Source organism: Microtus pennsylvanicus, chromosome 1 (genome assembly GCF_037038515.1).
Source record: "Microtus pennsylvanicus isolate mMicPen1 chromosome 1, mMicPen1.hap1, whole genome shotgun sequence".
In the NCBI taxonomy this organism is placed as follows: domain Eukaryota; kingdom Metazoa; phylum Chordata; class Mammalia; order Rodentia; family Cricetidae; genus Microtus; species Microtus pennsylvanicus.
The window spans coordinates 25,754,289-25,770,949 of NC_134579.1; the positions used below are offsets into that span (position 1 = coordinate 25,754,289).

At 44.2% G+C, this 16,661-nt stretch overlaps 1 protein-coding gene across 11 annotated transcripts in view; it reads left to right on the top strand.

The window, feature by feature from the left end:
* The first annotated feature begins 1,427 nt into the window (after positions 1–1,427).
* Usp16 (ubiquitin specific peptidase 16) overlaps positions 1,428–16,661 on the top strand; it is a 28,898-nt gene continuing 13,664 nt past the window's right edge. For 2 of the 11 annotated variants that reach the window (XM_075959297.1, XM_075959322.1), the window contains exons 1-6: positions 1,428–1,557; positions 5,914–6,037; positions 9,120–9,295; positions 11,606–11,709; positions 13,159–13,262; positions 15,878–16,065. In XM_075959297.1, the coding sequence (XP_075815412.1) occupies positions 5,977–6,037; positions 9,120–9,295; positions 11,606–11,709; positions 13,159–13,262; positions 15,878–16,065 (633 nt within the window). In that variant the 5' untranslated portion in view covers positions 1,428–1,557; positions 5,914–5,976. Of the gene's footprint in view, positions 1,558–2,615; positions 2,713–4,386; positions 4,499–5,913; positions 6,038–9,119; positions 9,296–11,605; positions 11,710–13,158; positions 13,263–15,877; positions 16,066–16,661 lie in introns of those variants that run through there. The other 9 variants (XM_075959315.1, XM_075959338.1, XM_075959312.1 and 6 more) reach the window with 7 other exon arrangements.

Consider the following 16,661-nt stretch of genomic DNA (forward strand, 5'->3'; position numbering starts at 1 on the left):
ACTATAGAAGAATTTCTGATAAATAAAAGCCAGCACCCTTCGGAAATGTAAGGTTTCTCCCCAAAAGGACTTATTTTCCTTACCTCTGGCTGAAGGGACATATGATTCTCTATTAGCACACACTTCTTGGTTGCAAGCATATCAAAGTACATGTTAGCCTCCAGGTGCTCCCTCAACCCCCATTGATAAGCAGCTATTATACATCTCAAAGCCCTCACACCAGCCTCTTGTCCCTTCTCACCTCAGATCCCGACTCCCGACTCTTGGCTCCGGTACCCCTGCCCCTGCCTATTCTGGCTACGTTTTATCTTGCTATCTCCACTATTCTCTCCTACCCTCCTGCTTGTCTGGTCCTGCCCAGGTCCAGCCTACATCTTTTTCATCTCTGCTCTAGAATCTTCCAGATTTTCTCCCTTTTACTCCCAATAAAACCTTCCCCTAATGGATCAGCGGTTTCCTTACCTGTCCTTGCACACACAATCAACTGTTCTTTTCTCGTGTTTTGCTACTGACACCCACATGTAATAGCCCCACTGGTTACAGTCTATTGAGGTCTGTTTAATTCGTGTTACAGAAGGCATGGCACAAAGTGCACACTTACTATTTCTCATCAATGAACAGTAAGTATTCCAAGAGTTTACATCCCGACATTCCCTCCAATTCCTTTCGGTTTTGGTTTATGATACAAGGTGAAGGCTGAGTTCAGAAAGGTCATTAAGTTTGAGGACTGTCCTGGCTTCTTAGAAATGTCTTGTATGAAATAACAATAATAATAGAGATGATGGTGATGATAATAATCACTCTTAAGTCTCTGGAGATGGCTTAGAGAGGAAATGGTGTTTGCCACCACACCTGAGGTCACCCTGGAAGTTACACAGTAGCGCAGAACCAACTCCAGAAAGTTGTCCTTTGACCGACAGACAGGCACTCATACTCAAAAGAAATACAATTTCTTTATTTGCTAATTATTACTTTTTGTTTTTTTTAAGGCAGGGTTTTTCTGTGTCCTTTTTCTCTGTGTACCAGGTGGCCTGTAGCTCAGAGATCGTCTCTGCCTTTGTTTCCTGAGTTCTGGGGTTAGAGCTGTGCGCCACTACGCCGGGCAAATACATACAGTCTTAAAAAAAGATTCACTGTTGCTGGTCACCTTTTTAATTTGTTCAGGGTGCCGAAAGGCTATTTCAAGGCAATTTGCGAGCTCAATTTTAGAAGCGCATAGGACAGAATTAAGGGAAATCAGGCTTCTGCATGTTGCTCTCAGCCACCCTGCAGAAGCAACGCATACGAGAGAAGAAACCATCCACCTGACACCGCCGTCTAAGAGGATTTAAACCACCCCTCAGCCTCGACGGGCAGTCCGCGCAAGCTCGGAGCCGGGGCGTCGGAAACGCTCCCCCGGGCCGAGCCATTTCCCACAAGGCCGCGTTCCGGAAGCCGCCGGTCCTGTAGCGTGACTGGCTCGGTGGGGTAGCTCTCTCTTCGTCATCAGGAGGAAGCGGAGCTGGCAGCCGGCTCCCGGCCCGTCGCCGAAGGCAGTTATGGGCGCCGTGCTCCCGGGTGAGTACCGGCGGCCGCCGCTCGCCCGGCCTGCCCGCCCCGCCGCTCTCTGCTCCTTGGCCGGCCGGCGCCGCGGCGCCTTGGGCTGCGGGTGCTGTCAGTCCCCGGGGGCGGCGGGGGACTCGCGGGGCCCGCGTCCCCGGCCTGTGCGGCCAGCCTGCCCCGTGGTCACCGAGCAGTTGGAGGGGCCGGCGGGCGCCGGGAAGGGGGCTGGCAGGGCGGCTGGCGTGCGAGCTCCGGCCAGCGCCCGGTGACAGCATGCGGATTGGAAGCGCGCCCAGCTCTGTCACCTGTGGGTGACAGCCGACGTCCAAACGCGAGAGCCACGTTTCGGGGAGACCTGCTGACAAGGTTCTCCACACGCCTTTGCCGCGGCGCCGCTCGGGCAGAGGAAGACCGGGAGGGCAGGGGAGGAGAGCAGCCGGCTTAACATGAGAGGGGACAGGAGGAGTTTTGACTTCAGCGTGGCATGGAGTCGCGAGCGAGTCCATGGGTCCAAGAGGCCCATTCTTATCTGAAAACTCATCAGACAGAACATTTATGTTTTATAGTACCCCTTCCCACGACCCTTCAGTTGCCCTCTTAGCCGTCAGAATTTTACTGTGTGCCCTTCAGTAGCATCGACTGACTGACTCCTCGGGTCCACTCCTTACCCTAATTAAAATTTGCCTTTCAAGTTTGCCTGTGCTGACTCAAAGGAAAAGGCAGGCAGTCCTTCAACCAGATTTTCTGGTGCTGTTTTCACAACTGTAGGCTTTTGACTTAATTGTCTACCTGCGTCCTTCCCACCTGCAGTTGTGCCTTCTCTTTTCAGGCGCTCTTCGTGTTTGGTAGTATGTGTGCCTGTTTTTTTTTGAGACAGCCTCACTCGGTGTGTAACTCTGGCTGGCCTGGAACTTTCTAACCGCCAGCTTTGCTGTAGCAGTGCTGGGTTTAAAGGAATGTGCCGTCGTACCCAGGCTCCGGTACTGTGATGTATTAACGCAGGAAGTTTTTCTTGAGGACCCACTATGTACTGACAGTCTGCCGCAGGCATAGAAATACTGCCCAGAATCAGTTCTTTCTCCTAAAGTTCCAGATTGCAAAGATAAAAACAGCATGTTTAGATTGTAGATTTGAAGATTTGAAAAGCAATTTACTACAGTAGAGAAACAGGTAAAGGAACAAAGAATAATGCGTGTTTTCTTCCTTCCCTTCATTTCTCCTTCTTCCCTTCCTCCTTTTTCTTCCCTCCCTTCTTTCCTCCCTCCCTTCTTTCCTCCCTCCCTTCTTCCCTCCTCCCTCCCCCTCCTTCTCCCTCCCTCCCTTGTTTTGTTTTGAGACAGGGTTTCTCTGTAGCTTTGCAGCCTGTCCTAGAACTTGCTCTCTAGACCAGGCTGGCCTCGAGCTCACTGAGATCACCTGCCTCTGCCTCTGCCTCGCAAGTGCTGGGATTAAAGGTGTGCGCCACCAGGCCTGGCACCAGTGCACATTTTCTTAAAGCTTCGTTGAAATGGAGAGGGAGGATTTCTAGGGTGTGGCCTGAGGGAGAAAGCGTTTTAGGTAGCAGGCAGAAGTGGGCCAAGGAAGCACTGAAGAGATGATCTTGGTTGAAAGAGTTGTGCTCTCAGAACCAAAGAATGGAATTGTAGCGGTAGCTCCATTTTTGTTTCAGAATTTCTTCTTTCAGTGAATATCTTCATTTAAAAGGTTATTGCGAAAATCAGATATGATGGTTTTGGAAGGGCACTGTCTAATTAGAATTCGTTAGCTGTTTATATTGAGGCATTATGAGTGGCAGGACTGCTGGTGCTTTGGAGCCAAATTAAAAGGGACAAGCCCCAGAGTATGATCTTGCACCTTTAGCTTTTAGAGTGACATGATACAAATTGCATTTTTTGAAGATGAATCTTAATCTAATGTAGTACAGATTAGAGGGGGGTTAGATTGGAGGTGAGAACTTGGATACTATTTATTTTTCTAAAATAGGATTGTATTTTTACAGCCTTACATGCCTTGTTCTCCTTTATTATGTTTTTATATTTTTGGCAGAGTCTCATCAATCCCAGGGTGGCGTCAGACTCGGTATGTAGTAATTGAGGATGATGCTGAATTCTTTTTTTTTTAAAAAATATTTATTTATTTATTATGTATACAATATTCTGTCTGTCTGTATGCCTGCAGGCCAAAAGAGGGCACCAGACCTCATTACAGATGGTTGTGAGCCACCATGTGGTTGCTGGGAATTGAACTCAGGACCTTTGGAAGAGCAGGCAGTGCTCTTAACCTCTGAGACATCTCTCCAGCCCCCGACGCTGAATTCTTGACCCCCTGTCTACACCTTCTGAATACCGGGATCACTGATGCCCCACTCCGCTTGGCTTGTGTGGTGCTACAGCCTGAGCCAGAGCCGTGTGTGGTAGGCGAGCATTCTGTGTGGTGCTGGAGCCTGAGCCAGAGCTGTGTGTGGTAGGCGAGCATTCTGTGTGGTGCTGGAGCCTGAGCCAGAGCTGTGTGTGGTAGGCGAGCATTCTGTGTGGTGCTGGAGCCTGAGCCAGAGCTGTGTGTGGTAGGCGAGCATTCTGTGTGGTGCTGGAGCCTGAGCCAGAGCTGTGTGTGGTAGGCGAGCATTCTGTGTGGTGCTGGAGCCTGAGCCAGAGCTGTGTGTGGTAGGCGAGCATTCTGTGTGGTGCTGGAGCCTGAGCCAGAGCTGTGTGTGGTAGGCGAGCATTCTGTGTGGTGCTGGAGTCTGAGCCAGAGCTCTGTGTGGCAAGTGTGCATTCAACACTTGAGCTACATCTTTAGCTCCCCCCCCACAATTTTTTAAATTTATTTTATTTTACATTTTAGGTGATCCTTGGTAAAGGGAGGGTTACCAGCTTAGACCAGTGGTTGCCTACCATTTGCCCAGCATGCCCAAGGCTTGGATTTATAGCCAGCACTGGGAAGGACAGAAAGCTGGGTGAAGATTTCTCTTGGACAGGATGGTTGTTTCACTTAGCTGTCGCTCTTTCTTGTATACAGGTGTCTTGAATGTCTTTAATAACACTATCTCATCAAGGCCTGAAGGATGGTGATGAAAGTTAAGGTTAGAATGAACTGAAAGTAGGCCCGAGTTGTAGTTTGTGGTAGAACACCTATAAAAAAGAACTAGGAGGAAACATTTTCTGCAGACACTACTTACCATTTGTGCAGTCAAACTTTTAGTAAGCGTCTCAGGTAAAAACAGCTGTTTAGGGGCTGGAGAGATGGCTCAGAGATTAAGAGCACTGGCTGCTCTTCCAGAGGTCCTGAGTTCAATTCCCAGCAACCACATGGTGGCTCACAACCATCTATGAGATCTGGTGCCCTCTTCTGGCGGGCAGGCATACATGCAGACAGAACATTGTATACATAATAAATAAATTTAAAAAAAATTTTTTAAAAGCTGTTTACAGTGCTCATTGAGTTTTTAGCCATAATAAATGACTCTGAAGCATATAAAACACAGCTCAAAATCAGTATATCAAGATAGACTTGTAAGTTCTTTTAACACTCTTGATATTTTCTAATTTTGAGATTTTAGCTAAAAGGGCAAAGGTTTAATGTGTGGTTAGATTAGCCATAGACTTCCAAACTGGGTTTGTCAGTGACATGATTTCAATAGGCAGTCAGTTCTCGTCCATACCCAGAAGACAGGCTAGTAAAGAGAATTTTATGTTTGTTTTTAAGTTACCTTGCAAAACTTCAAACTCAGCGGATAATTTTCAGAACAATATTTATGTGATGAGGAGTTGAATACCTTTTAATGTTAGGCATTGAAGCATTTTAAGATAGGTCTAAGAAGAATGGGACCTTTGACCTTAACATTTCTTTTACAAAAAAAAAAATATCCCTTAGTCACTTCCCCATAGTCTGAACAACAGGATGATACTGTATTTCTATGCACTTAAGTGTTATTATTAGCTTAGCTAGGTGGTGGTGGTACATGCCTTTAATTCCAGGAGGTAGAGTCAGGTAGATCTCTTGAGTTCGAGGCCAGCCTGGTCTATAGAGCAAGTTCCAGGACAGCCAGGGCTACACACAGAAACCCTGTCACAAAAAACAAAAACAAAAGAAAAGTTATTATTAAAACTTTGATGGTAGTGCCTACCCTCTCTGAGGAATGAATGGGGGGGTGGAGTGGGGGATTAGGTGGAAGGGATGGGAGCAGGGAAGGGAGTGGGAACTGGGATTGGTATGTAAAATGAAAAATGATAGTTTTTTTGAAAAAAGAAAAATATATATATAAAGTTTGATGGGGTATCCGTGGTGTTCCTGACTTGTAAGGTGCAATAGGCATGCAAAGCATTGAATGTGGCTTCTAACCATAGAAATCTTTCTTTTGTTTTTGTCAAGCCCGGTTTATCTTGTTCTCTAGATTGTAATTTTGTGTCAGTGAGCCATCCATGAAGTGCCAACATGGGAAAGAAACGAACAAAGGGGAAAAATGTTCCAGTTAAGGCTTCCTCAGAATCTGCAGGTTTGTTGTTAAAGCCTGTTACTATACCTTAACGAATTTTCTGTTAGATTTATTTTTATGTATACTGTGTAGGCAGAGTTTCTCTGTGTCTCTGTAGCTCTCCCAAATAACCATTCAGAGACTTATTAAATATAAATGCTTGGCCAATAGCTCAGACTTCTTACTAACTAATTAACTAAATAACCCATATTTCTTATCTGCATTCTGCCACATTGCTCAATACCTTTTCTCAGTATGACAAATTCTTCTCCTTTCCTCATCTCCTCCCAACTCTGAGAGACTCCTCTCCTTCACTCCTTTTTTCCCTGCAAATCCTGCCTAACCTCTACCTGTCCAGCTATTGGCCAGTCAACTCAACCTTAACCCAGTCACAGTAACACATATTCACACAGTGTAAAGGACTATTCCACAGTACTGGGTGCTTTTCCTTGTATGCATGTCTGTACTGTGTGAATGTAGTACTCTCAGAGGCCAGAAGAGGGCATCATATTCCCTGTATTAGCCAGTTCTGAGCCACTATGTAGGTGCTAGGACTCAAACCCAGGCCTCTTAGAGTAGCCATTGTTCTTCTGATCATCTCTCCAGCCCCCTAGGTGATATGTTAGGTGATGTATATATTATTATGTAATCAGGGTTTTACTATTTATTTTAAAATTTTACTTTTGTTAAACGTACTGCCTGCTTGTAGTCTGTGCACCATGTGTGTGCAGTGCTTGTAAAAGGCCAGAAGAGGGCATCAGAGCCTCTGAAATTAGAGATAGTGGATGCCATGTTTGTAAAGGCCAGAAGAGGGCATCAGAGCCTCTGGAATTAGAGATAGTGGATGCCATGTTTGTAAAGGCCAGAAGAGGGCATCAGAGCCTCTGGAATTAGAGATAGTGGATGCCATGTTTGTAAAAGGCCAGAAGAGGGCATCAGAGCCTCTGGAATTGGAGATAGTGGATGCCATGTTTATAAAGGCCAAAAGAGTGTATCGGAGCCTCTGGAATTAGAGATAGTGGATGCCATGTTTGGTCCTGGGATTGGAACCACAGGGGCTTTGGAAGGGCAACACGTATTCTGAACCACTGACCCGTCTTTCCAACCCTATTTACTTTTTAAAAAATTTTAATTTTATGTGTATGGGTCTTTTTACTGCATGTATGCTTTATGCATCATATTCTGTGGAGTGCCTGTGGAGGGCAAAAGAGAGCACTGGATGCTGGGAAGCTGGAGTTAGGCATGTTTGTGAGGCATCATGTGGCTGCTAGGGTTGGAAACACAGGTCCTCTAGACAGGGTTTCTCTGTGTAACAGTCCTGGCTGTCCTGGAACTTGCTTCGTAGACCAGGCTGGCCTCAAACTCACTGAGGTCTGCCTGCCTCTGCCTCCCAAGTGCTGGGATTAAAGGAGCATGCCGCCACTGCCCAGCTTGCTTGATTAGTTTCTAAGACTCTAGTTTCCATCAAACAATGCAAACCCTTCATCCCGAAGCCCTTCATTGACTTGTCCTAACTTGATTTCCATTCACAAGCTGGCTGTCAGTTTTGTATTGTGTATGACTTCACCATTTAGGGAGATAGCATACATTATTTTTACATACTTTTATATGGGAATTAGTCTTTTCAGGTTGCCTTATTTATTCATTTATTTGAGATGAGGTCTTTTTATATAGTTTTTGCTGGCCTAGAATCCCATGTAGACTGGCCTGAACTTACCAGAAATCTACTTGACTCTGTCTCCTCAGTGCTGGAGTTAAAAGGTGTGTACCCCCAGCCTGGTTGCTTTTCACTATTTGAGGACGTAGTTTTCAGTGTGGGGTGTAAGGTGAAAAGACCTGACTCCAGGGGCTGGAGAGGTGGCTCAGAGGTTTTGAGCACTGACAGCTCTTCTAGAGGACCTGAGTTCAATTCCCAGCAACCACATGGTGGCTCACAACCATCTGTAATGAGAGACCACAGAGTGCCCTCTTCTGGCCTGCAGGCATACATGCAGGCAAACACTGTATACATAATAAATTGGCATAGTCATTCAGTAGTTACTTGCTCTTACATACTTAATTTTCTCATTTGTCATTAGGAATAATAGTGTCTTCCTTCTAGGTAATTATGAGGATTAGATGAGATGAGTATATGTAAAACAGTTTATAGGATCTATTTAACCAGTGTCAGAGACTTTGAGTACTGTAATATCCTTTAGTACTTGACCTTAGCTACCTCTTGAAATTTTTGCATCATTAGACTTTCCTTCTGTGTCAGATGTCAGTTTGGGAAATTGTAATGCTTGCTTTATGTTTCTGCTCCTGATGGAATGAGCTGCCCCAGAAGGAAGAGGCGTGACTTGGTTACTTTTAGGTTCTCAGAGAATTAGGCTAGTGTCTGGTCTGTAATGGGATGTGACAGTATGAGTGAAGAACCCCTGTTCCTGTCCTTCAAAATTTAAAACAAAAATATGAAAATAACAAAATAAATGGAAATGAATTTACAGATGTGATTATATTTAAGGCATCACAGCAAAATTTCTGTCCTTGAGATGGCTCAATTGGTTCAGAGTGCCTGCTGTTCAGTCATAAGGACTGGAGTTTGGATTGCAGCACCTACAAAACAAACCAGGGCTCCCACAGATGCTCCAAGAGATCAACACTCCCCTGGCCTCTGGGCTCGCTCTGGATGCACACCCTCCTGTGCACGGTCACACACATACACAGAAATAAAAATAAGTCCCAGAAAATCCACTTCAAATTTGTGAAAACTTTTTCTCAGGAGAGTTTGGGTGTAGCTCAGTGGTAGTGTCTGTCCACTGTGTGAGGCCCCAGCCCTTCCCGTGTATCACAAAGGAGAAAGGAGATAGGAAAGTGCCGCTCATCCTTGTCATAGTGGTTCCCTGGGGAACATAGAGCTCAGTTGATAGTGCCCGCCCTGACTTAGCGCCACTGCCACTACTCACCGCCGTGTAATATTCAAATGCCCGTCAGGGCAGTGAGTGCTCTGAGAGTCTGAAGCTCAGCGTAGAGTAAATTTAATGTTGAAATTTGTATACATTCAGTATTAATAAAAGACTAGTTTGATCTTATGTATTGCTCTCCTTCCCCCCCTTTTCCATAGAAACAATGTGCAGACACCTTAGAAAAGGGTTGGAACAAGGTAATTTGAAGAAAGCTTTAGTGAATGTGGAATGGAATATCTGCCAAGACTGTAAGACTGACAATAAAGTGAAAGATAAGCCCGAGGAAGAAGCGGAAGACCCTTCAGTTTGGCTGTGTCTTAAATGTGGCCACCAGGTACGCTTGAATTCTAATAAACGTGAGATTGTAGGAAGCGCTGAGTTTTTTTAGTAGGGCTTATGTAAAGACAGTCTGGTGGGCTGATGGCAGCGGGCACAGGTTGTGATCTCAGGCCAGCTGAATCTGAGACTAAACTTTTTCCTATGTTGGTATTTTGGGAGGGTTCTTTCAGGTACCGTGGTTGCAACAGTGAGGGAGCAGGAACAGGCAGAGAGAGATTGAGAAACAGTCGCAGAGAGACTCACTCTTGGGATGTGTCCTGAGTAGAAGAGAGGGGCTAGGCGAGGCCTTTGTGCCTGGGAAGAAATTATAGTCTTCATCACAGCAGCTCTGTAGATGGACCTTCTCTTCAGGAACACCAGCTCTCAGTAACAAGAAGACTTGTTAATTATAAAAGCTCGACCACAGCTTAGGCTTGTTACTAACTAGCTCTTACAACTTAAATTAACCCATTTCTACTAATCTACATATTGCCAAATGGCTCTTGTCTTTCCCTGTCCTCCAGCTTGCTCCCTCTGCATTTCCTGGTGACCTCTACCTTTCTTCTTCCCAGTGTTCTCTCTGCCCTGAAAATCCTGCCTAGTTATTGGTTATTTAGCTTTTTATCAAATCACTCAGAATTATATTTCTTCACGGTGTACAAAAAGATTATTCCCCAACACAGCTCCCTTCCATTGAGGATAACTCTGGGGTGGGTGGGTTGGGTTGCTACTGTCATCAAACTATATTTCAGGCTTCTAGAGAATGAGTACCTTGGTCTTATGGCCTGATCAGGAATCTGGTAGGCACTTCTCTGTAAACAGACTGTTACTTTTGTTTCCTGGCTGCCCAGACCCAAATTATCACACAGAAACTATATTAATTACAGCACTGTTTGGTTGACGGCTCAGGCATATTTCTAGCTAGCTCCTACATCTTAAATTAACCCATTTCTATTAGTTTATGTATTGCCACGTGGCTGTGGTGTTACCTCATTTTCTACATGTCTTCTTTCCTCAGTGGCTTGCTGGCGTCTGACCTGACACTGCCTTCTTTTTTTCTGTGTCTTTGCTTGGATTTCCCACCTGACTTTACTCTGCTAAGTCACTGGCAAAAACAACTATATTCATTAGCCAATAAAAGCAACACATATACAGAAGGAAACCCCACATCACGTCTCAGTGTCTACTATGTATCATCCTGAATTACAGATAGTGGATGATACGGTCATGTACTAAAGTTCAGACCCTTGGTTATCTGAGACAGGGACTTGATATGTAGCTCTGGCTAGCCTGGAACTCACTTTCCTGGAACTTACTATGCAGGCCAGGCTTGCCTTGAACTCACAGATCCACCAGCCGTGGCCTCTTCAGTGCTAAGGTAAAAGGCCATGCTCAACTGATGGCAAGTCTATGTTAGGAAACTGGACTCCTGGTCAGTCGTACCATGAAAACCACTAGATGAGACAGACAACCAATTATTTTAATTTTTGTTTGTTTTTGTTTTTTCAAGACAAGGTTTCTCTGTGTAGCCCTGGCTATCCTGGGACTTGAACTGTCATAGATAACTTGCCTTTGCCTCCCAAGTGCTGGTATCAAAGATGTGCACCTAACTTTTGCTCCATTTTTTAAAATAAAAATATTTTTAAAATAAGAAATTAAGATTTTATTTGTGTATGTTTTTTGGGACAAGGTTTCTCTGTGTAGCTTTGGAGCTTGTTCTGACACTCGCTCTGTAGACCAGGCTAGCCACAAACTCACAGAGATCCTCCTGTCTCTGCCTCCTGAGTGCTGGAACTAAAGGCATGCGCCTAGCTGAGTCTACTTTTTTTTAAAGATTTATTTATTTATTATGTATACAACATTCTGCCTCCATGTATGCCTGCAGGCCAGAAGAGAGCACCAGATCTCATTACAGATGGTTGTGAGCCACCATGTGGTTGCTGGGAATTGAACTCAGGACCTCTGGAAGAGAAGCCAGTACTCTTAACCACTGAGCCATCTCTCCAGCCCTACTTTTTTTTTTAAACATATTTATTTATTTTGTATGCATGTGTGTGTGGGCAAGTGAGGGATAGATCATGCCCTGGTGTGCCAGTGGAGGTCTGAAGACAGCTAGAAGGACTACTTTTTCCCGCCGGTCCTGAGGAATCAAATCCGAGTCTTGCCCATTGAGCAGTCTTCACTAGCCCCTAACACTTTATTTTTAAGATCATGAGAATGACAAAAGTTCTTGAAGTGCTTCTTACTTTGTAACTGTAATCCCTGTGGGTTATATGTCAGTTTGGTGAGCTCTGTGGCTTTGAGTCTTATGATTGTGACTCCCTAGGGCTGTGGCAGAGATTCTCAGGAGCAGCATGCCTTGAAGCACTACTCGACACCAAGATCTGAGCCTCACTATCTGGTGCTTAGTTTGGACAACTGGAGCGTTTGGTGAGCTTCAACCCCTGTGCTGTTTGACTAGAGATTATTCAAAATACTGGAGAATGAAACTTTGGGAAATATTAAGAGCAGAAAAAAGTAAACTGGTATTCATTTGTCTCTTAGTACTGCACAGACACAAAAATAAGTACATAGAAGACACAGGGATCATTACCTCTTTAAAGACAGGGGCAGCGAGAACAAATTTCAAATAAATGTGCATATAGTAAAAGGAAAATTAATTTCCACAAATCCATTGTCAGACCATTATGTTGTATTTCCAAAATTGTAATATTATTAAAACATTTTTATTTCATTGAAAACCATCTTTACAGCATGTATTCACTAAATCTCATTTGTCACTTGTAAAATGCATTAATTTTGTTGGCATAAGTCTGTAGTTTAAATAATCCATACAAAAGACTGTGTGTAAGTCACTTATGTCAAGGTCAAATAACATCTTCCTCTGTTGCTCACCACTTACAGCCTTGAGACAGTCTCTCTCACTGGAGGGGAAGGTTGTTGTTGGTTGGTTGGTTCATTGGTTGGTTTGACGGGCTAGCCAGGGACAATCCTGGAGTTACAGGCAGGTGCAGGCATATGGGGAATCAAAGCCAGATCCTCAGGCTGTGTAGCAAGTGCCCTTATTACACTGAGCCATCTCCCCAGACCAGAAAAGATTTAATGGACCGAGAGTGCAGCTCAGCTGCAGGGCACTTACCCAGCATGCATGAGATCTTGTGTTCCATTCCTAGAACTTCATATGGAGAGAAAAAAGACAAAAAAACACCTTTCGATTTAAAGATGTGCCCTGAATTTTGAATTTCCATGATAACTGATGCGTACGTAGTGCCATTGTAGTAAATTTTATTACTAAATCAGTCTTAAAATATACCTAGTTGTATTAAAGAGAACATGTTTTTCTTTTTAACTATGTCTGTGTAGATTTGGCTCATAAGTGCAGGTACCTGCAGAGTTTAGAAGTTAAAGGCCTCTCAGAGCTGGAATTGTAGGTGGTTGTGAGCCGGCCAGCAAGGGTGCTGGGAACCAAACTCGGCTCTTCTGGAAAAGCAGTGCATACTCATAACTAGTGAGCTGTTCTCCAGCTCTCCGAAATCAGTCTTGTATCTTCAGTTTCTCTCTCCGTTTCTTAGGTTATCATGTTCATGATGTGTTTGTGTCATGTATGTGTGTACATATGTGAGCAGTCTTGTGCAGGCTCAGGCTTGCCACAGTGCATGCGTCAAGAATCAGTTCTCGCATCCATTGGGTTCTGGGGATTGAGCTCAAGTTTTCAGGATCTTGAGGCAAGCACTTTTATCCACTGAGCCATTGACAGCCCTACTTTCATTATTTTTAGTAGAATAATTGGACAATTAACCATCTTTGGTTCTCCAGAGTAAATAATTTGTCTCTCCCTCTTATAGCTGTCCATTTGTCGATTTTCTCCTCTGGTTGTAGGTGCTACAAGTGCGACGAGGAAGTCAGATACTGCAGTTCAAACCGGCTGGGCCAAGTGGTCGATTTTGTTAGAAAACAAGCCAGCACTACAACCCGAAAGCCAGGTGAGAGTCTGTTTCCTAATGCATACAGTGACGGTGATTTGTGTAGCTGCTTTTATTTACTCATTCATTCCTTTATTTTTTATTATTGTTATTTTTTTGAGACAGGGTTTCTCTTTGTAGTCCTGGCTGTCCTGGAACTTGCAATGTAGACCAGGCTGGCCTCGATTCTCTTGTCTCTGCCTTTCAAGTGCTGGGGTTAAAGATGCACCCCAGTGCAGCCAGCCGTTCCTTTACTTTTTGAGATCACACCTTTCTGTAGATAAAGCTGTCCTCGAGTTTGTGAGGCACCTGCCTCAGCCTTCTGGTTACTGGGAATGCTGCTGCATGGCTCCACGCCTGTTAATTTGTTACATTATTGCACATAGCAGGTAATATTAACTATGATGTGTTTTAAACTGAAAAGCTATTTTTGTTATAATTAAATAGGATGTAAAAATGATCTATTCATAAGTGATTAAAAGGCCGGACTAAGGTCCTCGGAGGTCAAAGGAAGTAGGCACTGCTCTCATAACTCTGACCCAGAACTTACTGCAGACCGTGTGTGTGTGTGTATAAAGGAATCATAATTTTTTTCTAGTTTTCTTCTATTGAAAGTAGTTCTTTTATCCAATATATTCTGATTACCATTTTCCCCCTCCCAATCCCTAACCCCTCTCAGATTCTCTTCACGTTTCCTCCCATCCAAATCTACATCCTTTCTCTCTCCTTAGAAAACAAACAGGAATCTAGATGATGATGATGATGACAAAATAAGGTAAAACACAAACAAGTTGGAAAAGGACAAAACAAACATAAGGAAAACATCCAAAGGAAAATCATAAGAACACATGTTCACAGAAATCTCATAGAAACACAAAACTAGAAATCATAATAGATACTCAAGGGACTGTAATGGGAAAAACAAGCCCTGATATAGCATTAGGAAACAGAGAACCCTCCAAAGATGCCACTGAATTTATTGTGTTGGTTAGGTACTGCTGGCATGCTAGAGAGGTGGTTCAGCAGTTAAGAGCATTGGCTGTTCTTCCAGAGGTCCTGAGTTCAATTTCCATGGTAGCTGACCACCACCTGTAATGAGATCTGGTGCCCTCTTCTGGTCTGCAGGGACACATACAGGCAGAACACTGTATATATAATAAGTAAATGAATCTTTAAAAAAATGGTTTCCGGGTAAGGCTTGATTTTTCATTTTTTGAGTGGTTATTAATTAGTGATAGCTTCTGGGTTAGGGGTGGGGTCATGTCTAGTTCCATTCTCAGTACTGGGACCCCATCTGGTAAAGACCCCTGCAGGCCCTGTGTTCTGGAATCTCGGGAGATTGTGGTGGCTTCTGAGACCCTATCAGGTTGGCCACTTTGGATCCCTGGATCCCAGGTAGAAAGTGTTTCTAGGTATTTGGAGTGGGCTGGAAGGGGATGGTGCTCAGAGGGTCCACAGGAGGAAGGAAAGCTGAGTAGTCCTCTGGGAATGGGCACAGAGGAAGGAGAGGCCAGAGCAGATAGTCTGCCACAAAGCTGGGGGTAAAGACTGGGAAACTGGAGTTGGAAGACAGGAAGGAGAGTAGATCACCTACCTGACCCCCTGGCTGTCTACAGGCCTTTGGCTTTCCGGGAAGGGCCTCCTGCTGTTAATCAGACTGGAGACAAAGGGATGGTTTGAGGGGAGCTGTTGGATATCTGCCCAGACCCCTGGGAATGGGGCCAGAGATGGTCTGCTGCAAAACTGGGGAAAAGATTTGGGGATTGGACTGGGAGGGTAGGAAGGAGAGTGAAGATTGCCTACCTCATTTCTTGGCCGGTGTGGGAAGCAGGTTTCTAGGGAATGTTATAGACTTAATTTTACTGTATTTAGTGATACGTTTTGTAATAGAAGATTTTCAGTCTATCAGTAAATAACATGAACACACACATACATTGGTTTTTAGGCAGAGGTTGTGTTTTGTATTGGGGAATGGTCTCTTGTACACTAACTAGCCTGAACTTACCTAGGTCCACCTGCCTCTGCCTCCCAAGTGCTGGGATTGAAGGCGTGTGCCACCATGTCGGGCTAGAGGTAACTGACCTTACATGTATTCAAGAATGACACTGTGCTTTTCACTCAGCAGCAGCTTCCCTTCTAACTGACGTCCCTAGCTCTCTGTGGCATTTTCTAAAGTCAGCTTCTTAGATATTTCTGAGAAGTGAATGAATTGGCATGCTGTACAGCATTTGCTTTAAGTTTATGTTTTAGATACTTGTGTTGACAAGTGTCTTTTTTAAGCCAGAGTTGTTTATTCACGTCAGAATTTAGTTTTGGTTAGTAGAATTCATTTAAACATATTGTGTTTGCATTCTTGTTTTATGTCCTAATTCTACAAAGTAATATACATAAATGTATAAAGAATATTTATGTAATGAGGGATGATTTTATACCAAAGCATATGCTACTCTCACACTTGTAAAACCAGCTTCTATCCACAGTTCTGCTTGTTTATCACTTCTGTGAGTTTACCACTACTTACTAAATATCAGTCAAATCTGTGCCAATAATCGATACTAGGTAAAATAGAAAATTCTAGTACATTGGCATGTGCATATTCTATACTTTGCCAAGTCTTCTTTTTCTCCCCTTTAAAGCAGAGAAAGATAATGGATACATTGAACTTGAAAATAAAAAGTTGGAAAAAGAGAGTAAAAATGAACAAGAGCGAGAGAAATCGGAAAACATGGCTAAAGAAAATATTCCCATGGACTCTGCTTCCCAGATAACCATGAAAGGACTCAGTAATTTGGGAAATACTTGTTTCTTCAATGCTGTTATGCAGGTGACAGAGTTCTTTCTCTTCTTCCCTCAGGCTCTGAAACTTAGGGTTGTATTCCCCTCCCCTCCCCTGTGTTAATTCTGCATATTCAAAGTAACACGTGTTTATTGCATGTAGTAAACTCTGGTAGCACTGGTGATAGAATGGCATTTTAAGCAGTCGTGGCCCCTGCTTTCCTGAGTCGTGAGTTTGGATCAGGAAAACACAGGGCAACCTGGTACAGAAAGAAATATATTGTCAGAATGGTAGTGAGTGATGACGAGACCATTGGGATGTGGGACAGGTATCTCCGTCCCAGTGTTAGCAGGAGACTGAGTCTGTGAACCATGGAGAGCCGGGAGAAGAGCCTGTTGTAGTGGCTCCTTGCCTAGGTAGAGAGAGAATAAAGGGTCAGTGTTGGTTGTGAACCATGAGAGCTGGGAGAAGAGCCTGTTGTAGTGGCTCCTTGCCTAGGTAGAGAGAATAAAGGGTCAGTGTTGGTTGTGAACCATGAGAGCCGGGAGAAGAGCCTGTTGTAGTGGCTCCTTGCCTAGGTAGAGAGAGAATAAAGGGTCAGTGTTGGTTGTGAACCATGAGAGCTGGGAGAAGAGCCTGTTGTA